The 23,473-nt window shown below is 40.2% G+C and overlaps 2 protein-coding genes across 37 annotated transcripts in view; one reads left to right on the top strand and one right to left on the bottom strand.

Annotated features, from left to right (window-relative positions):
• The first annotated feature begins 2,630 nt into the window (after positions 1-2,630).
• LOC117675367 (uncharacterized) lies at positions 2,631-7,540 on the top strand. Its single transcript, XM_034433905.2, has 4 exons — positions 2,631-3,176; positions 3,580-3,738; positions 5,225-5,303; positions 6,705-7,540. The coding sequence occupies exons 1-4, from the start codon at positions 3,035-3,037 to the stop codon at positions 7,228-7,230; spliced, it is 906 nt and encodes a 301-aa protein (XP_034289796.2). The 5' UTR covers positions 2,631-3,034; the 3' UTR covers positions 7,231-7,540.
• Positions 7,541-11,233: 3,693 nt separating this feature from the next.
• The window catches only part of LOC117675368 (methyl-CpG-binding domain protein 1), a 74,401-nt gene continuing 62,161 nt past the window's right edge, over positions 11,234-23,473 (bottom strand). For all 36 annotated transcript variants that reach the window (XM_034433907.3, XM_034433906.3, XM_034433908.3 and 33 more), the window contains 4 exons: positions 21,640-21,876; positions 19,596-19,706; positions 15,032-15,151; positions 11,234-12,785 (listed from right to left, as the gene is read on the bottom strand). In XM_034433907.3, coding sequence (XP_034289798.2) covers positions 12,324-12,785; positions 15,032-15,151; positions 19,596-19,706; positions 21,640-21,876 — 930 coding nt within the window. In that variant the 3' untranslated portion in view covers positions 11,234-12,323. The remainder of the gene's footprint in view (positions 12,786-15,031; positions 15,152-19,595; positions 19,707-21,639; positions 21,877-23,473) is intronic.

Here is a 23,473-nt window from a genome sequence, read left to right as displayed (position 1 = left end):
ATTAAAGATTTATCTAAAAACCCCCAAAGCTGTCGGTTTTTTGCAAACCACCTCTCAGGGTTCCAAAACCCGTCCTCAAGGGCGGCCCTTGATAACTGAGAGGGCCAGACATGCGAGAGGGGGGAATCTCGCAGTGCAAGGAGCTCCGCAGTTGAATACATCAAAGATAGGAGCGAGTTGAAGGAGATGAAGGATCATTTTCTTCTAAGAGTGTTAGAGATGGTTAAGACAGGTAATTTAAAATAAGGGAGGAAATAGATGTAAAAGGGAGACCAGTATGTTACAAATGTCAATACATCGGAACATCATCGCCCTCTCACGACGATGGGAAGTCTTATTATGACAGGTCCTTCTTTCTATTTCCTAGCAATGCCATCAATAGACTGGGTACCTCTTTTGTCAGCTTCTCCCAATGCATGCCTCCTCTATACCTTGCTCAGGTTGCATTTTTTTCAATATTTTTTTATTTTTTTATTCAAAACGTTAAACTACAAACTGCAAAAAAAGAGAAAAATATACAAAATGAAGCAAAACTAAACAAAACAAAGAAAATAAATGTGCATAAAAAGAAAAAAAAACATAACATAAATTCCCCCCCCTTTTGAATACAAACATAAATAAGTTTTGAAATAAATATATTTCAAAAATAATAGTTTCCTCTTCTGAGGTAAATTCATTCTCTGAATGTTGTCTTGTGTCATCCCTAGTAGCTCCCATTCGAATTTGGGAAACATGTCGCCAGACAGCCAGCTTTTTGTCAGCGGGAGAGAAAAATTGTCCTGTCACTTAGCATGCCATCTTCGAAGGACCATCCACCCCATTTGCATTTTCTACAATATATATTTACATTTGAATGTTCCAATATCCTCCTCTGTCTTCTTGATAATTCCCCAGTTTATAATGTTTATGCTCCTTCCAAGCAGCCAATGTCTGCCTTGCCCACCATGTTAAAGACATCCAGGCAGTTCTGGCCCTAATAAATCACATAAAATTCTGTTGAATAACCTTACCATATAAATATCACTTCGTTTGCTTGTTCAGCTGTTCAATCATTTCCAATTTTTTTCGGCTGTTTGTCTTAGGACTGCCATATAACATGGATGAAATAAAAAATTCCGTTGACCTTTGTGAAAATCAAGGGGCAATATTCATAAAGGTATTCAGTATGATTATATTATTTACAATACCAGTCACAGCAAACAAATATAGTTTTAGAAGCCCGAATAAACTAATCTCTACATCAGCTATTCTGATGAAAGATTGTAGGCAGTTGGAGAAATTTGGTGAATACAATTCTGACTTCTCTGGTTTATGTCCTTGGCATTGTTCTTCTTCAGATCATTATTGAAATTGATAAAAAATAAATAAATCACCCATTTAAAAAGCTGCAGAATATCCTATCATAGAAAACCATGCCCTGTCATCACATTTTATTGAAATCTGCCCTTAAATGAGTGCTTTTTTAAAACCATACCTGTGACAATAGTAGCTACAAAGAGGTCATTGTTTACATTTAAAGCTGAAAAATCACACATCCCAAAGCAGAACCTAAATGTTGGTGCTGTCAATGGAAAATGAGCTGCCACAAAACTCTCTATTCTAAAGCTAATCGCTCTATCTACAGATCAAAGGGGAAAAGGGAATCACCCTTTACAACCCCTTCCCACCTGTATACAACTAAGAATAACCCGTCAGGCCCCAAACCAGTGGTCAAACGTGATAAAGGAGGCAGAGGTAGCGCAACAGTTCAGGTGTCACATTGATGCTTCTCTGGTCAGCAGGCTCAATAGCTTAGGCAGAAGAAAAGGAAAGGGCGAGGGGAAGGAGTGCCTTCCAAAAAGGAAGCTATTGCCATGTTTAATTGGTAGAAATTTGGTTTTCTTTGATGTGTCATTTATTATTATTGTACTATGTGCAGTCTCTTAGCTTCAGTGAGCATATTAAAGGTGTTTAGTTTGGTTTGATTTGGGTTGGGTTGGGTTGGGATTTGGTTTGGTTTGGTTTGGTTTGGTTTGGTATGGTATGGTATGGTTTGGTTTGGTTTGGTTTGGTTTGGTTTGGTTTGGTTTGGTTTGGTTTGGTTTGGTTTGGTTTGGCTGGGCTGGGCTGGGCTGGGCTGGGCTGGGCTGGGCTGGGCTGGGCTGGGCTGGGCTGGGCTGGGCTGGGCTGGGCTGGGCTGGGCTGGGTAGGGTTGGGTTGGGTTGGGTTGGGTTGGGTTGGTTGGATATGAGTCCAACTTACTGTCTTTATGAAGGTCTCTTTCCATCTTAAATCTATTCCCGATCAGCTATGAGGGTTCCTTGGTGTTCTCTGAGCTTGGTTGTTTCCTTGCAGATGTTTCATCCAAACCAGGTAACATCATCAGTGCATTGATCATCTACAACAAAACAACCAAGCTCAGAGAGCACCAAGGAACCCTCGTTTCAATTCTGAGCTATTAATATTCTCCTTTATTTGATCAGGTATTTGGGGATGTTTGTTTGTTTGTTTGTTTTCTTGCTTGCTTGCTTTGTTTTAAAGGTTTTACTAAAATCCTTTTTTTTTTCTTTTTGTAATACACATGGGCAATTGACAAAGTTGCCCATGTGCAGCCCTGGATCCACCTTACGATATGGACTCCTTCAGCAACTCCAAAGCATTAGCCATTCGTTTTAGCAGTGCAGGAACACCCCCCTTTAGGTCTGTTGTATCCTTAATAGTTTAATGGTCAGGTGTCAGGTTTTCAAGCCCCAGTGGCACTGTGAGCGATGCCACAATCAGCACCTGCCACAATTCCTTCTTCCCCATAATTCTTCCAGTTGAGGGGGTTGGTCAGCATTGTGAATAGAGACCCAGGGAGGCAATAGATGGCATTGTTTTGAAGGATGAGTAGGATGTTTGAGCATTCAGTGAGGGAAGCCATCCTTTCCTGGGGGTAGAGGGACCCTGGCACATAATCCTACTATGTAGGGCAGCTGGGCAGCTCCATCTCCTCCCTGCCTGCAGTATATAAAGAACTGTGTTATGTATCCCCTATCATCATTACAGTATTGAAATGAAGACTCCCTACTTCGTTCTTCTTTTTCTCATTGTTGCAGTGGCCAGGAGCAATGCTATCGTCTTTAACATATGCAGCTTCTCAGCCATCCTGAAGGAAAATGGATTGGAGGGATTTTCAGGCACCACCATCGCAGAATGTGAGTGTGCTTTGTTTTGTTCTGCTTGCAGTCTCCTCAATTATTCCAAAATATCCTGATTCCCAGCAGGAGTCAGGATATTTAATGTCCTTGGTGTATTTGTAATACTACAGTACTTGCCTGTTTTCAAAACACAATCTGTTAACATTCCGTGCCCCTGAAATAATGCTTTTTAGGAAATGTCTTTAATGCAGCTATGTAGCTCCATTCAACTCCAACTGTCTTGATAGTAGATAATCACATTTCAGCAATGGAATTCTGAAGGCTTTAGAGAGCTCATTCATTCTTTGAGCTATAAGTTGTTCCCTCCTTCTGAAACTGGTGCCTGCTACATCTCTTTGGTGGGAAATGGCAACTCAGACCACCATACGATTTTTTTGAGCCTGCTTTCCTTCACCTCCAGGGATTTGTTTGGTGTTTCACAGCAGTGGCTTTGATACCTCAGCTCTCAATGTGGGACCAAGGGCCACCAATCACGGGATCTTCTTGCTAAGCGCAAAGTGGTGGTGTGACGATTTCAAGACACCACATGCACGTAACTATTGCAACTTAAGTTGTGAAGGTAAGAAATCATGAGCTTCCATGACGCCTTTTCTCTTTGCTAATAGCATTTGGCAGAAAATCAAATAATGAATGCCATCATTCATGAAATTACCTTTTATATTATAAAGGGGATAAGACACCTTGTTTACTATCCTTTCCAAATTCTTTCATTTCATCTATGAACTAGTCAGCTATTTCTTAAAGCCAGCACCATAACTCACGGTAGGAAATTCTACCATGCTACATGAAAAATATTTCCTTTGTCCTGATTTTTCCAGGATTTAGTTTCATAGGACGACATCTGGATTTTGTGTTTTGGGAAAAGAAAAGTAGCTTCTCCTTACCTACTTTAACTTCTCCTTACCTACTTTATTCATATTTTGCATAATTTTATACATCTCAATCAAGTCCTCTCTCATTCACCTCCTTTCTAGATGAAAGAGGCCCACATGTCACAATAAGGAAGTTGTGCCAGTCCCTTGATCATCTCAATTTCCCTCCTCTGAAACCTCTTTAGTTCCACTGTACCTTCTTTGAAGTTGACAGTGACACACAAAATCCAGAAAATATGCCCCTTTGATTAATATAAGAGTATTGAATATATTGGCATCTTTTTTCCTTCATTTTCTTTAGTTTTCCTGTATTCTTTTAAAGGCTATCTCCTCCGAAATATTCACTCTGAAGCAGGGGTGAAATCCAGCAGGTTCTGTCAGGTTAAGGAGAACCGGTAGCAGAAATTTTGAGCAGTTTGGAGAACTGGCAAATGCCACCTCTGGCTGGCCCAAGAGTGGGGTGGGAATGGAGATTTTGCAGTATCCTTCCCCTGGAGTGAGGAGGGAATAGGAATTCTGCAGTATCCTTCCCCTGCCACACCCACCAAGCCACGCCCACCAAGCCACACGACACCCACCAAGCCACGCCCACAGAACAGGTAGCAAAAAAAATTAGATTTCACCACCGCTCTGAAGCACTCCTCTTGTTTTTAACTCCTTATCTTCCTCTCAAAACTAACAATACTGAGAGCTTAGAGAGTCAAATACATTTTCATGGTGCTCTAGCAGTCAACAAGGACTGGATAGGCTTTCAAAAGGAGAATATACCTCACTGCAAGTCTGGAGACATTGGGATACTCTAGTACTAATGAGAATTATCATACTTTTGCAACAGTCCAACATTGTAGCCCATCTTTGAGTTGGGTTTACACATTGATGTTTATACATGAGTTTATATATTGAACTAAGTCAGGTTTGTTATAGCCATGTTTGCTCAGTAAGTCATTGGCTAGGTTCATACTATAATGGGTTAGAAACTTTGATCGCTAAATCACAGTGGCTGTGTGTGGAGTCATGCAACAACCTACTAGATTAACTACATATTGGCATAGCCAAAGTATGAACATATCCAAGAATCAACTTGCTTTATTTTTCTCAGTTTAGTATTTCCTCTGACTTTAATGATAACTATGCTCAAGTAAACTTCAATTCTCCCATCCTTTTCTTCTTCAGCCCTACGGGATGATAACATTACTGATGATATCCAGTGTGCCAAGAGAGTTGTCCAAAAAAGCAAGGGCTTTGCAGCATGGTAAATGGATTGTTATATTCTTATTTGCTCTGTTATCAATCACATATACCAGAAAGGAAAGTAAGGTATCTCTGGAAGAAAACTGCCATGAATCTTTATTCACTGGAAAGGTATATATGTTGCCTGGATAGTTCCATAAAAGGCTAAAGTTTACAGTGATTATTTGTGGTTGCCATTGGTCCTATTCTCCCCAAAAAAAAGGCAGGAAAGCAAAAATAGAACTCATTTCTAAAGCCAGGAATTGTGCTTGCCTCTCCTCTAAATGTTGCATTCTTGAAGGTTTGCCTACACCTAAAGTAAAATAAAGCCAAATTCACTTCAAAGAAAGCTCACCAGAGGAGAAGGAAAGTACTGCCATCAGATTGATCTTGGCTATAACATTATTGTAGTTTTTCTATCCTGGCATTCTGCAGAAATGTGTGGGATGAAACTCCCAGAATTCTGGAAATCATCTAACATATGTGGATCTGAGATTAGAGTCATTTGTTCACCTGCTCCAGCAGGCAAAATGTCATCAGTGAATAAAACTTAAGGGAGAGAAGTCCTGTCCTCTGTGTGAAAGCCTTTTTCTTGGTGGTATCCTTCCATTTCCCTGTGCAGAAACCAGGAAATCATTACATGTTTTCTCCTGTGATGAACAAAGCAATCTGTGCAGGACAACAGAGGTCACCATTATTTTGTCCAGAATCACACACTGTTCCCAATGGAGCAAGAAAGGACAATTTTGGCTGCCAACATCAACATTTCAAGGGGAAAATTAGTTTTTAAGTCTATTGATATGCTTATTTTAGGACTTACACTGCAGTTATCAGATGTTTCTCACCTCAGAACAGGAAGTTGTGCTATCAGTTTTCAGCTATCATGACCATGGGGACTGTAAAGACCCCAAAAGGGGGATTGAGAGATTGCTTTGAGACCCTGGAACTATAACCTGGCCACCCTTCTGCATATCATATAGCAATAGCAATAGCACTTAGACTTATATGCTGCTTTACAGTACTTTACAGACCTCTCTAAGCACTTTACAGAGTCAGCATATGGCCCTCAACAATTTGGGTCCTCATTTTACCCACCTCGGAAGGATGGAAAGCTGAGTCAACCTTGAGTCTGGTGAGATTCGAACTGCCAAATTGCAGGCAGCAGAAGTAGCCTGCAGTACTGCACTCTAACCACTGCGCCACCACAGCTATTCAATGATGATGGAACAGAAAGATTTGTTAAGGGAATGATATGAATTATGGAAGGATGAAACATGATGCCTTGACTACTAGTACAATTTGGCAGTTATTTGGGGACTCAAGCTTCCATGTGGCAAAATTCATACTTTTGTCTTCCCAAGTATAGTACATGTTTAGTCAACTAAATGGTAACAATATCCTGACCAAGGAGTTTTCATTATAGGGCTGCCTGGAAGAATCACTGTAAAGGACAAGATCTGAAGAAATATATTGTAGGCTGTGACCTGGAAGAAGTCACCTCTTCACCGCCAGTCCCAGAAAAAATCTTTACTAGTGACCAGAGGCCCAAGACTATACATCCAGGAGTAGATCTTCTGACTACTCCTTTCCGAGACATGTACCCCAAATCTACTCCCCCATTTAAAAAGTGGCTTAATTCTGAGCTTCCAGACATGGGTTCTTCAAAGCCTACAGCATCTATAAGGAAGTTCCCAAATACCACTTTCCTATCTGAGAATCTTCTGAAATCTAACATTTCTGTCAAAGAGCCTCCAGGATTCACCCTCTCAACACATAGTCCCTTAAAACCCTCTGTTGCATTAGGGGAAGTCCTAAATTCCATCCCACCCAAGATTCCTCCAAAACCTATGATCTCCATCAACGAGACTTCAAACTCCACCCTCCAAGCAGTTGATCCAAAAAAATATCCAGTCCCATCGCATAATGATACAGAACCCAGTGTTTTTTAACCACGCATACAAGAACAAATAGTAAAACTAATAGTAAAATTAGGTTTTTAAAAAATCCTATAGTATCAAAGTTGCCATGAATGTGTAATGAAATTGCACAATCTTTTCCTTGTGTGGAGCCATAGTACTCTTATTTGGGAATAGTGGTGTCATTTATTTATTATACTCTTCACTTATAAGTGATATTCTATGCATGAAAATAATGTTCTCAATAGAATTAGATAAACTGATGTGGTTAGAAAAAGCAAGGGCTGTGTATAATATGAAAACATATGCCATTGCTTTAAATAAAACAATGCAAAACTCTGGACATTGTTGAATCATCAGTGATCTGACAGTCTAATATGACTATTTTCAATTCTCCCAACATTGACATTTCTTGGTGATGTGCGTATAAACAAATAATTATACCAATTAAAATTCTTTCATATTTATAAATATGAAAGAATTTTAATTGGTATAATTATATTATGGCTAAAATTCATTCAAAAACAGAAGAGATGTCCTCTGTTAATGGCATCTGCCCACCTTACAAAATAGGAAGTGTTACTGCTGTAAAACAAATGAAATTCGTTCTGGAAACAGTTCATCTTTGATAGCAGGGCAGTTAAGGCCAACTTTAGAGAACCTGAAAAACTCTTTGCTTGTCTGCTTGGAGCTGACCCACTTGATTTGTGACTGGTTTGCTTTTGGTTTGTTTATCATAAAACATAATTGGCTGAGTGCATACTCGGTAAAGGCAGTTTTCCTCAAAGTGGGCTCATACATTTCAGAAAGTACTTTCTTCACATTCTTTTCTGAACAGACATACCAGTGTTCTGATTGCAAAGCAATGGGACAGTTCCAGAAATCCAGATGAAGCCTCAGCTGTCTTTCTTTTTTTTTAACACAAGTTTTTGCCTTTTGAAGGAGAAGAAATCATGGTGGGAGATCATACAGCTTCCATGCAAAGGGACTCTCTCTGCACAGAGAGCTGTGCCAGAGGGGAACAGAAAGAAGGTGGGTTGCGATAGTACCAGTAATCTCAAAATGGCTGGTAACTTTTCCCACACTAAAATTCTGAAGAAAAATTTCCAGGTTTTTCATCATGGTAAAATGTTGCCAGAGGTTAGTGATTTTGCTTAAAAGCCATTTGCAATCCAGGAGAGAAAGATGGCACTATCAGCATAGGGGGGGATAGAAACAAAATCATTGTATAAATGAGGTGTGTCTGTGAAACTGACATTGAAAACAACATGTTCCATGGAATTAGTGGAAAAACTAAAAGCATGCAAGTCTGCCCTCTGTTTGACTCCATTTTAGAATGATGAGTAGTGGAGAAAGTCATCCCTTGAGATGCAAATAGGTATTTTCTGGGAGCATCATAATCTAGTGAAGGAGCAGGTTAAGATCTAGTTTACCAGCTGTCAGTTTCCTCCGTGACCACATCACAGCGCAGAGTTGCTTTGTGAGGGCAATGGATGGTTGGTCTTTGATCTTAATTAAAGACCAGGTTTTTTTCATCATTTAACATATGTTTCTGTAAAGTTTCCTTCTCTAGATCTATTCCATCTTTCTTCAAATGAGCATGCAAAACTGGCCAAAGTATTCTAGATGAGGTTTAAATCATGCAGAATAGAAAGCGATTCCTGCCAGCATTTTGGAAACAATGGATCTGTTAATCCATTGTTAATCCAGGTAAAACTTTTACCTCTTTTGCTAATTGTATTACACTTCTATCCTTTATTCTGACAGGAATCAATGCTTAAATTATCCTCCTATTCAATTTCCAGTATTACAATCCTTCATCCCATACCTGTGCAATTTTTTTGCATAAAATAAATGTAAATACGTCTCACTTAAATGATTTCAATTCGTTTTAATATCTGTTCCTCAATTTTCCCTGGTATTACAGGTAGTATCAGAGGAACATGTCTATAATGTTCTGGAGCCTCTAGATGGCAGCATTTGAATGCCTCCAATCTTACACTGGATGTCTCCAGTAATTAGTTCCATGTCTGTTTAAATTTCCAAAATATGTTGGGTACTTTGTATTTTCTGAGAGTAAAAGGCCAATGCCATTTAGTATAACCAATATTGACCAAAAATGTGAATTAATGTAATACTATTAGATATTTCTAGCCATATCTTGATCTTTCACTATTTCAATTACTTGTGCAAGATTGGATTTAGTTTTCCTTTTAAGAGAAAATTGGAAAAAATTTGTTTGGTTGTCATTATTTGTTAATATTTTATTGTGCTTAGTGAGGAAGAAGCCAGAGTCGGCAAACTTTCTAAGTACCAAGAATGAAAACTAAAAATGACAATAATCTCACAGGACTTCCAAACCTGAAAATCCTCTGCACTCCCACCTGAAATTCCATAAACAAACAACATCCATTTAACAACATTTTTTGTTATGAGGGTTTGTGGATGCTGCCTAGGAATAGTATGGGGGCCAATGGGGGGGCTGGATGAGAAGCAATAGACTTCATCTGAACCCTGGCAAGACTGAGAAGCTTGGGTTTTGGAGCTCTCTGGTTCTGGAAATGTCCTCTTTGGTGTTGGGTGGGGTTCCATTGCCCCAAAGAAACCCTGTGAGCAATCTGAGGGTCCTTCTGGTCTCACAACCTTTGCCTGATGAGGAGATGGCAGTAGTGGCTAGGAAGAGATGTGCCAGTTGTGCCTGTTCCTAGATTGAGAGCCCTACTCACAGTCACTCACACACTGGTCACCTCCTGGTTGGACTATTGTAATGTGCTCTACATGGGGCTGCCCTTGAAGAGTATCCGGAAACTTCACTGGTGTAAAATGCAGCAGGGTAGAGTATGTGTATTTCTGGTAGAACACGTTACACTTCTGTTCAAAGCTGTATTGGTTACCAGTTTATTTCACAGTCCAAATCAAGGTATCAGTGTTGACGTTTAAAGCCCTACATGGCAAGAGGCCAGGCTATCTAGGAGAGGATTGCCTCTCCCCAATTACATCTGCCCATCCCACCAGATCCAACAGACCCAGCATGTAACAGGTTCTGTCATCTAGGGAATTACATGTGTTGGGCACTAGGCATTGGGCCTTCCTGCTGTGGCATCGCATTGTCGAATATCCTCCCCCACCACCCCCTGAGATGAGGCTGGCTCCATTACTGCTGACCTTCCAAAGATCCCTCAAGACCTGATTGTGCCATCAGGCCTGGGTACCCCAAGGGCCTGGTGAATTAGTGAGGTGGCTCCATTATTATTAACATCTTTTTACTTTTAAAAAAATCTTTGCTTTTATAATTTGTAATGTTTTTTAATCAAAATAATTATTTTTTAAAAAAATTTGATTTATATGCAGCCCTTCTCCGGAGACTCAGGGCGGCTTACAATGTGCTCAGCAATAGCCTTCATCCTTTTGTATATTTATACAAAGTCAGCTTATTGCCCCCACAGTATGGGTCCTCAATTTACCTACCTTAGAAAGGATGGAAGGCTGAGTCAACCTTGAGCCTTGGCAAGATTCGAACCTACAGTAATTGCAGGCAGCTGGTCTTAATAACCAGCTTAATAATAGGGTGCCTTAGACCACTGTACTACCAAGGCTCTTTATTTTTAAGTATTTATTAACCGTTCTGGTGATCGTTATTATGCCCCCCCCCCCAAAGTCTCCTTTTTTGTGAAATGGGTAACTATATAAATTTGACAAATAAATAAACTTGCAAGACAAACGAAGTTCTATATATGAAAATACTGAGGACTGTATTCAGACCCTATAGTTTGATTTAACAGAGGTACCACCACTTTATGTAAGCTAATAAAACCTCCCACTACAATTCTGAGCCCGTGGGCATTCAGCGGGGAATTTGTGAGTTGATGGTCAGCGAGTCACCCTCGCATACATATTGAACAGTCATAAAAAAATAAAAGTATTGGGACTTAGGAGAAATTTACACAACAATCTTAGCTACTCTTCTCCCCCATGTTCTCACAAACCAGTTCTGAGGATTCTCACCTTAAACAGAAACAAGAACAACCAAAGACCATTTGCTCTTTCAAATTTTTAATATGTTAAAAAAAATAGAAGCCAGTTCTGATTCGTTATTTCTTTGAGGATAGTTTCATTCTTTTCTTCTGAAAGAAAAATATCTCACATCATGAAAGTCAGACAAACTGCAAAAGGCGCAGGGGAGGAGCAGATAGAGGTTGCTGCTACCGCTGCCGCCAACTACACTGAAGGAAGACATGAAACAAAACCACAAGTTAGCAAGTGACATACAGCTATGGCTTCTGTAGAACTTCCCTGAACAGAACATGCTGGAATCTCTCAGCATATAGCATGGCAGCACACCAACTTCTTCTCAGGCACCATTTGTGGGACCTTTTCTGCTCCCCAGAGCATAAGTCTTGCAGATCCTCAAACAAAATTCCTCATCCAAACCCCAAAGCACGAAGCAAAGGAAAACATGTTTGAGGCAACAATTCAAGTTCTAAACAAATCGGGGGAAATGTCTAGACCATAAGGATTTGTTTGAAGAAGGAGATTCTATTGTAAAATCCCATTCTTCCTGGGTCTGGTGAAGATCGTACTGTAGATCTAAAATTCTCCAGGAGAGTGCTAGATATGACAGAGTGGGACTAGGCAAGCAAAAACAATGGAAACAGGATCCCAAACGGATGCATTGCCCATCTCCACATGCCCATCGTATCAAACTATAATACTACATTGCCAAACACATAAAAAGTTTTAAAAGTGCACAAAACTGGTGGTCAGCCCAAGTTGCTGTGATACACACTGTCCACCCAGTACTTCTCTAGCAGGAAATGAGTAAATGGCTAAAGCAAGACTGGATTTTAGTCGCCAAAAGAAACCTCTCTGAACAACGGAAGTGCAGAAGCAAGTTACCGGGGGGGTGGGGGGTGGGGGGAGATCAGAAAGAAGACAAGAAGGAGGAATATATCTTTTTGTGCCAAGCTATTCAACATGAGGGGGAAAAATAAAGCTATTTATGGCAAGGAATCATCCTTTTAGAAATCCAAGCCATGTCCAGTGTCAAAATTAAACTTCAATTAACTGCTCATTCTCAGACCAGAGGACTGTGGATCTATCTCCAAATTCCTTGCCCAGCTTGGTTCTCAGTGAGTGCCGCTTCCTGATGGCCAGGGGTTGAGCCGGCAGTGTGGGCAGCAGCCTGAATGAACAAGAATATCACAGGTCTCAGACCGTTCTCTAGCATGCCACCCTGCAGGCCAACCCAAACAAAGTCGGTAGGCCTCCAGATCGCAGATCAGTTCCACCACCTCATCAACCGTGGTCAGGCGGGCAGGGTGGCTGGCATAAAGTTCATGTTCCTGAGGCACCAGCAGATCTTGCATTACCACATGGAAAAAAAGGCCTGGCCGGATGTGAATGACTGCAGCAGACATGGTGGAATGTTTCGAGCGCTGGATGAGACGCAGGTCTGGGCTGCCAAGTGGAGGCAGCACCTCCCAATGAGCAGGGAGAGGGATCTCATTCAGCTCAGCCAAGAACTCTCGCAAGACACTGTCCAACTGAGAGAGGGGCTGCACACCACCCAGGCTGTAGACCTCCATAATCTAGAGAAAGAGCAAAAAAAAAGACCAGTTTAGTATCCTTTAGTACAGGTAGTCCTCGACGTATGACCACAATTGAGCCCAAAATTTCTATTGCTAAGTGAGACATTTGTTAAGTGCGTTTTGCCCTGTTTTATGACCTTTCTGCCACAGTTGTTCAGGGAATCATAGCAGTTACGTTAGTAACACGGTTGGGCATCAACCGCAAAGTTAATGGGGAACAAGCAAAGTTAATGGGAAATCTGGCTTCCCCATTAACTTTGCTTATCATGACACCCAGGACACTGCAACCGTCATAACAATGAGTTCATTGCCAAGCATCTGAATTTTGATCACATGACCATGGGGATGCTGCAATGGTTTTTAAGTGTGAAAAAGAGTGGTAAGTCACCTTTTTCAGTGCCGTTGTAACTTCAAACAGTCACTAAATGAACTGTTGTAAGTCAAGGACTACCTGTTTCTAAAAGAACTTTAGATAAGCTGCCATTTTCCCCACTTTGGATTAAATAGGGCACAAGGCCCTCTGTTTCAAGGCCATTCCTTGCCATGATTAGAGCACTGACCCAAGGTCTCAATTAATGTAGCAGTTCAGCCTCAGATATGTATCAACTACAATTAAACTTGGGTCTGGGACAGTGGTGAAATGTAAAATTTGTTACTACCAGTTCTGTGGGCATGGCTTGGTGGCGGTGGGGGTAATGTGACTGGGTAGGCGTGGCCAACTTTTTTTTTTTTTACTTTTAAAAGCATTTTTCTACAACCTTAAGAGGTTGCAGAAAAAAAAATGCTTTTAAAAGCCTCTGACGATCAGGCAACTCAGCTGGGATCGTCAGAGGCTTTTAAAAGCATTTTTTTCTACAACCTCTTCGGCCGAAGAGGTTGAACTCTCCTTTCAGAAACCAAAGAGGACTTGGAAGAAAGTCCAAAGGATTAAAGAAGAGAGAAATTTGGCCTCTTCTTGAACATCAAAAAGACTAAGCTAATGACCACTGTGAGGAATGAACATGTCAAAATAACAACTGACAATGAAGAAATTAAAAGTGTGCAAGTACACTTCTCTAGGATCGCACATTAATCAAAGCAGTGAACGCAGACCAGGAATAGAGTTAAATTGTACTGGGTCACACAGCAATGATGAGCATGAATTGCCTGGCAACTAAATGCAGATTAAACTGCAGTACCAGGTTTCCCACAGCTACCTACAAATGTGAAAGTTGGACTATTATAAAAAAACACTAGGCAGGAAAAAAGTTAATTTGTTTGAGCTGTGGTGCTGGAGAAGGCTCCTCATATTCTTTGGTCAGCAAAAGTGACAAACAAACAAGTACTGTGGAATGTATAAAATCAGGCATATGGCTGGAAGGCAAAATCACAAAATTCCACCTTACTTATTTCAGCCATGTCATGCAATCAAACTCATTGGAAAAGGCAGTTTTGCTCAGAATGATAAGTGATAAAAGAAAATAAGACCGCCAAAAAACACAGTTGCTAGACATAATCAAAGTCGACACCAGCCAGAGCATAAAACAACTGAAAGAAGCTGTAAAAGACTGGAAAATGTGGAAACAGCTGGTCCACAGAATCGCTGAGAACTGGACATGATTGAATGGATAGCATCATTGTTTAACAAAGATGGTTGGCAAGCTGGAACAACAATATGTACCCTATCTCTTTTTTTTTCTTTTTCTTTTTGTCTTTTAATGACGCCGTAATCCCTTGCATCAGGGTGGAGTCGGGGCAACTGAATGGAACTGAGTGTTTACTGGCCGGATGCCCTTCCTGTTGCCAATGCAGAGTTCACAACAGATATATAGTCATTGTGCCCAGAGAGAGAAATATCTGCTGTTACCTAGGAGCGAACTCACAGCTTCCTGATTGTGAGGTGAGAGCTCCATCTCTAGGCTACTGCACCACTCGTGTATCCTCTCTCTTATCTGTATTTATTATTATGGTTGGTCAAGGACCGCAATAATTTTTTCAAAACAAGGTTTCCATGCTATTTTCCCACAATCCACCTCTTCCCAAACCTCTTATTGTTAAAAAAAAAAAATCCCCGCAAACATTCCACAACTTCTCCTGCACCTCACTGATATCAATATCTGTTGTTGTGTATCCATCACCTTCCACTGGCCATATGTATTGTGATTCTCATCCCCAGGACCAGGAACAAACATGCCCAGGATCAACAACCAGAAAAGAAAACTCTAAAGAGTTATTATCACAGTGCCCCAAATTATCCCATTACTCACTACTGGAGGCTGAATTTGCTGCAATAGTCCCATTTCATTGTCTTCTGAATCATCAAGAATTACCACTTCTGTGCTTGGTGTTCTTGATAGTTTCTTAAATTGAGGGAATCCTGCTGATACCTGCAGCAACAAGAATAGGCACAAAGTTCACTTTGGAAATGCCAACAAATAGGCCTTAGACTTCTCAGTGCTGAAAGCCTACTTCAGATAACAAATCTGACATCAGAAGAGAATTATACATACAGAGATATACACAAATGACATTTGAAAGGAAGTTGAAGGATAGATTATTCAGAGAAATCAAAATACATGGGATTATAAAGTAGACTACAAGAGACCTCCTTGAAACATCTCTTTAAATGCACGGGCCCAGAAATATTTCTTGTATAGTTGGAAATCCATGAAAATAAAAGCCATAAGAACATAAAATAAATAGTTCCCTGCTGGATTGCATCTTTTGTCCATCTAATCCAATAGTCTGTTCTTCACAGTGGCCAAACAATTGCACGCACGCGCACACACACACACACACACACGCACACGCACACACACTACTTGTCTCCCAGGAGATCGCCTTCAAAGGCAGTCACGCTGCCATCCAGTCAAATAGTCACTGACCTCTAAGAATTGGTCCAAGTGTTTTAAGAAACCAGCCAAACCTGGGTGAAATAATACAAAAGCAAAGGGTTGAAAAATTAAATTTCTTCCCAGGTCAAAATTTGGCAAGCATGGAGAACTTCCGGTTTGGCATCGCGGCAAGACAGTCAGGAAAATAGCGGGCTCTAATGAGCCCCGCAAAAACCCCAGCTGCCGAACCGCCGCTGATGGGTCTTCGGACCGAACCCGTCTTGCAGGGACAGGGGAAGAAAAGGGGCGCCTCGGATGACCAAGAGGAACAGGCAAGTTCCTCGGAGGTCAGAGGGAACTCTCTGTGAGTCGGCGGCGGGAGGCAGCAGTCATGGCGGCTGCCACGAAGCTGTGACAACCGGGCAAGAAAAGTGCTGGAGGAAAGCGGAGAAAAACGGAGCTCTTTGAAGCCGGGTGAGTGACAACAGCCCAGGCTTGTAACAACGTTTGGAGCATCACTAATTATTAGAAGATCCTTAGCCTAAAACAGCGGCTATGCAACAAAGGGGCTTTGGAAAAAATTTTTAAAACTACAACTTTAAAGAGACAAAGACCCGAGAAACAACTAATTTTGGAACAGAACTAAGAGAATTAATCTGGAGATATAGTTAAAAGACTAAACACTTTAAAATTTGAACTGGATTTTAAAAAGATTTGATATTTTTTTTAATTAAAAGAAGAAGAAATAAGAAGAAATAAATTGGATGGTTATATAATAATAAATAAAATTGAGTCTTACATGACTAATGGAAATGTGGATTATAGAGAGACACCATCTGGCATAAAGAGGAACTTTGTAACTTTCCTTTGTTATGGGAAACTCTGAGTTTTATAGATAAAAATTACCGAATTCTGTGGAGGAGGATTTTTCTTTCCTGTATGCAGGCAGTTGATTATGGTGAAAAGAAAATAAATTTACAATGGAACTCCTACAATTGAAATAATAACAATTTAAATGTTGGTGCAGGAATAGAAGAAGGATTAAGCGCAGCCTTAAAAGAAAAAGATTTGATACATCATATCCTGAATAAAAATAAGAAAAGAGATTTAATGTGATTTATGGAGAAAAAAATTAAAAATTTGGAAAATGGAAGGAAATATACGTTTGCATGCGAGGAAATGAAGATAATGTGATTAAAAATAAAATAAAGTAAAGATGGATTGTAATAATAAAAGGGAGGTTTTTATAGAAATTAAGAATGTTAAAAGAAATTAATTAATACATGTAAAGATATGCTTGATGCAAGAACTATGTTTTAATGTCAAAATGTTAAGGAAAAGAACAAGGATAAATATGATTAATTGAAAATGTTAAAAGGAATTTATAAATACAGTTAAAGATATGTATTAAGAACCATGTCTCAATGTTAAAATGTCATGAATGTCATGAAAAAGGATACAGAAAAATAAGATTATATGAAAAAGCAATGCATAGATGGATGGAAACAAGAAAGAAAGGTTTAAGTAGAAATTGATAGTTAAACAAACTATGAATATGCTGTGTTCAACAGCCAAAAAGTTATAATATGCTGTGTAACAGCCAGTCAAACAAAATGATTATGCTGTGTAACAGCCAAACCAAAGTGAATATGCCATGTAACGGCCAAAAAACCAAAAATTAATATGCTGTGTTTAACAGCCAAACAAAGGGCATGCTGTGTAACAGCCAAAAAAAATAAAAAAGGATATGCTGTGTTCAACAGCCAAAATAAATGGTTATGCTGTGTTTAACAGCTAAGAAATAAAAATGACTGGTTTAACAACAAAGATAAAGACAATAATGTTGGGTTTTTGTTTTTTTTTAGGAAAATATAAAATGAGGTGGGGTAATTAAAGTGAGGGGAGGTATATTGAGAGTGATAGTTAAGATAAAATGAATGATAGTTTAATAATAGAAATAAAGAATATAAATTTTGAATTTAATAGTTAGAAAAAAATGGGTATGTTGAAATTAAAATTTTTTGGAATGTTTAAAATAATTGCATGATTTATATTGTTAAAATATATCCATCTAAGCAAATGAAAGAGAAAATGGATTGATAATTGGTTAGGATTTAAGATTTAAGTAACGGGTTTTTGGGGATAATGGCATAGTTATATAGATAGATTTGAGGGAAATACTTGTTTTAAAATATTTAATTAATTAATTAATTAATTAATTAATTAATTAATTAATTTTTATGCCACCCTTCTCCCGAAGGACTCAGGGCGGTGAACAGTTAAAATAACATACATATAAAATGTGAATATAAGATGATTAAGCTAATTTGGTTCATCGGTTAAGAATCTTCAGCATAAAGATTTAGAACAATTAGAAGAGATTTATGCCAGCCCGGCTTGGTGAAACAGAAAGGTCTTAAGTGCACGACGGAAAGTACGAAGATCTGGGATCATTCGTATCCCTGGGGGTAACCTGTTCCAAAGGGTAGGTGCCCCCACAGAAAAGGCTCTTTCTCTGGGAACCACCAGTCGACATTGCTTTAGTGACGGCACCCTGAGGAGGCCCACCCTGTGGGAGCGTGCTGGTTGGTGGGAGGTTATTGGTTGCAGAAGGTGGTCTCGTAGGTACCCAGGTCCTAAGCCATGGAGCACTTTAAAGGTAAGAACCAACACCTTGAAGCGCACTCGGAAGACCACCAGGAGCCAGTGCAGCTCACGTAGGAGAGGTGTTACATGTGAGCGCCATGTCGCTCCCAATATCACCCGCACAGATGCATTCTGGACCAGTTGGAGCCTCCGCGTGCACCTCAAGGGGAGCCCCTTGTAGAGAGCATTACAGTAGTCCAGACGGGAAGTGATGAGGGCATGAGTGACTGTGCGTAAGGAGTCCCGATCTAGAAAGGGTTGCAACTGGCGAATCAGGCGAACCTGATAGAAAGCTCCCCTGGCCACGGCTGTCATATGCTCTTCTAAAGACAGCCGCGTGTCCAGGAGGACACCTAAGTTGTGAGCCCTTTCCGAGGCCAATGACTCACCCCCAATAGTCAGCGATGGTATCAGCTGGCTATATCAGGACGCCGGCAGCCACAGCCACTCGGTCTTGGAAGGGTTGAGTCGGAGCCTGTTTCTCCCCATCCACAACATTTAGTTGTGTTAATTGAAAAATAAGATTTGTTAATGATTTGCTTTAATATGTGACCGGAGCAAAAGCTTCGTTTTGAAAAGATGTGTTTTATGTTTTTGTTTTAAAAATTAAAAAAAATTATATAAAAAAAGAACTTGGCAAGCATCAAATTGTAATTCAAATTTGTTCAGTTCTGAATTGAAAGGATTGCTAAGTCGGTACAAAGTCTACAATTTCAATTAAGTGGGTGACATCCTTTCCTTTTGTCCTACACTTCCATATCCACTCTAGTAGGGAGCAGAAGGACTTGAATTATAACTGAAAATCATTTCACCAAGCCACCACGTTCCGTTAGGACTTAATGATGCTGGAACTGCTGGCCAGAAATGGTTTGCACTCCAACAGTTTGAGCCTGGCTCTGTGAGACAGAGTGAGCTCCCCTAGCTCCTGCCCTCTCAGCAGTTCAAAAGCATGCAATATTGCGAGTAGACAAATGAATACCACTTCACTGGGAAAAAAACGTCATGTGTGCAGAGAGCAGAAGCTGGCAATGGATCTGGCCAGACACGAGGCATCACAACACAAGGTGAGGCGAGACTGGTAGAGAAACCTGGAACAGCTAGCAACCTGAGCACTGCTACTTAATTGGTGTAAAGCTAATTCACCCCCAATGGTGCACCAAGGACAGCCACGCAAGCGCCAAACAGAATGAACTAGCAATCTAGGCTGTCAGGGCTGCATTGTGTCTAGCATGTGTAGATTTCCCTGACATTGTATGCCACATGCTAAATAAATAAATACATTAAAAAATCAGCAAGCAACCAGAACACTAAGGTGATTTGACAAGGAAAGACACCTTAAACTAGAGCTTACCAGAGAGTCACTGGATGCCTGACAATTCCCACCTGGTTCTGCATAGTCTTGCTTGTTTTTGGGAGAGGTGGCAATAAGGAGATTGACAACAGGCAGTTTGGTATCTGGATCCTATGAGATACAAAATATTAGAGCCTATAAATGGAGGTTTTAAACCTAATGTTTCAAGCTACGTACAAGGTGCAGTTTTAAAAAAAGAGACACAAACGGACTCTCTACCACCAGCAGTATTTCACTGCTGCTGTTTCTCAAGTCTAATCGTGCCATGTTAGCATGTTCATTCAATAATTCATTACTCTGGGGGAAAAAAATCTTGCTCAGGACACAACACATAAGCACACACACACACATCTGTGAGATCACTCTGCTTGACTTTTGAAAACTAGGTGTCTCATACAAACAGAATTAAAAAAGATAAAGCATATTTTAAATAAGCTACCAAGTGGGAGGGAAAGTCAACAAAGGCTTTGCAGTTTCAAAGGAATACATGCATGGCAAAATCTACAATTTTTCTTTCTGTATATTACAGAGAGAGAGAGAGGGAGGGAGGGAGGGGGAGAGAGAGAGAGAGAGAGAGGGAGAGAGAGAGAGAGAGAGAGAGACAGAGAAAGATACTTGAAAAATGCAAGTTTGTTTGCAATTTGAAACCAGTTTTGGTACAGCCAACAAATTTAGGAGGGAACTAAATATGTGGCTTCTGCATGTCCCTCCTCTATTTTAAAGGAAGAAAATATTAATGTACTGTACTAGAAAGCATTTGCGATGCAGTGTTTTCACGAAAAATCAATGCTAAACAAGCTAAGCAAAAGCAGCTTTTGGAGGCAATATAAACAAAATGCCAGGTCCCAATCCCATTTTAGCCAAATATGCACTGTTAAAGATGAAAAGCTAGTGCATCCAGAAATGCCTTCTTTTAGAAATGATCTTCTAAAAATCTCTGAAAGCTCAAACTGCCCAAGGAGCTGCTGATACAGTTCTACAGAGGAATTATTGAGTCTGTCATCTGCACCTCTATAACTGTCTGGTTTGGTTCTGCAACCCAACAAGACAGACACAGACTTCAGAAAATAATTAGAACTGCAGAAAAAACAATTGCTACCAATCTGCCTTCCATTGAGGACCTGTATACTGCACGAGTCAAAAAGAGGGCTGTGAAAATATTTACAGACTCCTCACATCCTGGACATAAACTGTTTCAACTCCTACCCTCAAAACGACGCTATAGAGCACTGCACACAGAACAACTAGACACAAGGACAGTTTTTTCCCAAATGCCATCACTCTGCTATACAAATAATTCCCTCAATGCTGTCAAACTATTTATTAAGTCTGCACTACTAATAATCTTTTCATCGTTCCTACCACCCATCTCCTTCCACTTATGACTGTATGACTGTAACTTTGATGCTTGGATCCTTACGATTTATATTGATATTGTTTCCTGATTGCTTATTTGTACCCTATGATTATCATTAAGTATTGTACCTTATGATTCTTGATTAACGTATCTTTTCTTTTATGTACACTGAGAACATATGCACAAATTCCTTGTGTGTCCAATCACACTTGGCCAATAAAAACTTCTATTATTCTATTCTATTCTATTCTATTCTATTCTATTCTATTCTATTCTATTCTATTCTATTCTATTCTATTCTATTCTATTCTATTTTCTATTCTGAATTAGACTTTCAGGATATTGCCACCCAACGTTTCCAATGCTCTCCTCCCACACACAGATACTTTCCCAAACCTACAGATCAGTGATCTTTCTTAATAATTATTTAAGGCTATTTTGGTGATCAAATATTCAGTTTTGTTTTAACCTCTATTAGTGATACTTTTATCTTTTTCAGCACCTATCTATAAAGTAACATTCTGTTTATTTCACTGTTACTCTGTTTTTCAGGCAAGTGCAAACAAGGTCTAACAAACATAGCAACTTCTCCCGCCCTAAGCATGCAACCCCAACATTTGACATTGGAGAAACAGTTTAGTGGAGGAACAGTCATACATGTTTTAAAAGGTACCAGCTTTCACCCACCTTTCCTATGACCGAGGTGGTGAGGATGGGGTGGTGAGGTATCCCTTGCTCTTGCTGGATATATGCTGGCACAACGGAGTACTCCTTTGTAGGTTGGTGGGAGGCAGAGGATATGATTTCCTTCTTCAGCTTCACTGGCGGTGGTAGCTGTGGCTGCAGATGCAGTTTCTCCTGCTTGGGCATCTCTAAGCCCAGGGATTTGGGCACTTCAGTCCACTCACTAGTCAAAGAAGATTCCTTCAGTGCCACAGGAAAGGAAAGGAAGAGACATAAGCCACCTTATACTGGCTCAGCCAATTTGTCTATCGAATTCAGAATCATACGGGACAATTACTGTGAATAATTCCACCAGAGTGATAGTAATGGGGGGACTTTTCCTATTCTGACATCAACTGGGAAACGAATTCTGCAACGAGATCCCAAGGATAGGACAAGAAGCAATGGTGGGAGTTTGTCAGGAGGAGAGCCAACCTGAAAATAAGGAGGAATTTCTGGAGAGTGGAAATTATTAAGCAGTGGAACCACTTTATTTTATTTTATTATTTATTTATTCACTTATTTATCTAGCAAGCTTCTTAACAGTCTATTGCCCTCATAAAAGGGCTCTTGCCTTCTGGAGTTGGGGGTGCTCCACCAATGGAGGTTTTTAGGGCGGAAAAACTGGACGGCGATTTGTCCAAGATGCTATGAGGATTCCTACCTTGGGAAGGGGAGTTGATTAGAAGAGCTCCAAATGTCCCTGGTCCAGGCCTTATGATTCTATGAATCTATGAACTAACAGAGTGGTTCCAGATTAGAAAGAAACCATCCCAGTTAAGGGTTGAAGATGGCAAGGGATGAACCTGGAACTCTTCCACAAGCAAATGTACACTGGCCCTCCCTGGACTTTTTTTTTATACAGGTGGTCCTCGTTTACCAACAGTAATTGGGACTGGGATCTCCACTGCTAAGCAATACAGTCATTAAGACACAGTGTGTCACATGACTGTGCCAATTTATGACAGTAGTTCTGGCAGTCCCAGTTGCTGTCAATAGACAAATTCCACACAGTCACAACATCCCATGATTGTAATTTACGACCTGCTGGCTTCCCCATCGACTTCCCTCGTTAGAAGCAGGTCATGAAGGTTGAAAATGAGATCACATGACAGCAGGACACCGCAATGTCACAACCGAGAGCTGGCTGCCAAGCACCTGAATCACAGTCACATAACAACAGGTAGTCCTCGATTTACAACAGTTCACTTCGTGACCATTCAAAGTTACAACAGCATTGGAAAAAGTGACCTATGACCAATTTTCACACTTATGACCATTTGCAGCATCCCCATGGTCACATGATTTACAGATGCTTCGCAACTGATTCACATTTATGACGGCTGCAGTGTCCCGGAGACATATGATCATCTTTTGTGACCTTCTGACAAGCAAAGTTGATGGGGAAACCAGATTCACTTAACAACCATGTTACTCATTTAACAACTGCAGTGATTCACTTAACAAATGTGGCAAGAAAAGTCATAAAATGGGACAAACTCACTTAACAATTGTTTCACTTAGCAACGTAATTTTGGGGCTCAATTGTGGTCATAACTCGAGGACTACCTGCATGGGGTCTCTGTGATTGCCACAATCATAACTCATCATAACTTTGAACATTTGCTGAACGAGTGGATGTTAAATGAGGACTATCTGTACCTCCATGTATAAAACCAAAATTTAGAGATGGGTGGTAGTATTAGCCACAAGTTGCTTCACTGTTGAAATTTTAAGCTGAGAAAATCTCAGAAGCCAAAATTTTTGTCACTGAATAGGAAGAGGAGGAAAGGAGGGT

Source organism: Pantherophis guttatus, chromosome 2 (genome assembly GCF_059756535.1).
Source record: "Pantherophis guttatus breed Tessera chromosome 2, ASM5975653v1, whole genome shotgun sequence".
Classification (NCBI taxonomy): Eukaryota; Metazoa; Chordata; class Lepidosauria; order Squamata; family Colubridae; genus Pantherophis; species Pantherophis guttatus.
The sequence above is the reverse complement of the archived record's forward strand: the minus strand, read 5'-3'. Positions and strand labels throughout refer to the sequence as shown.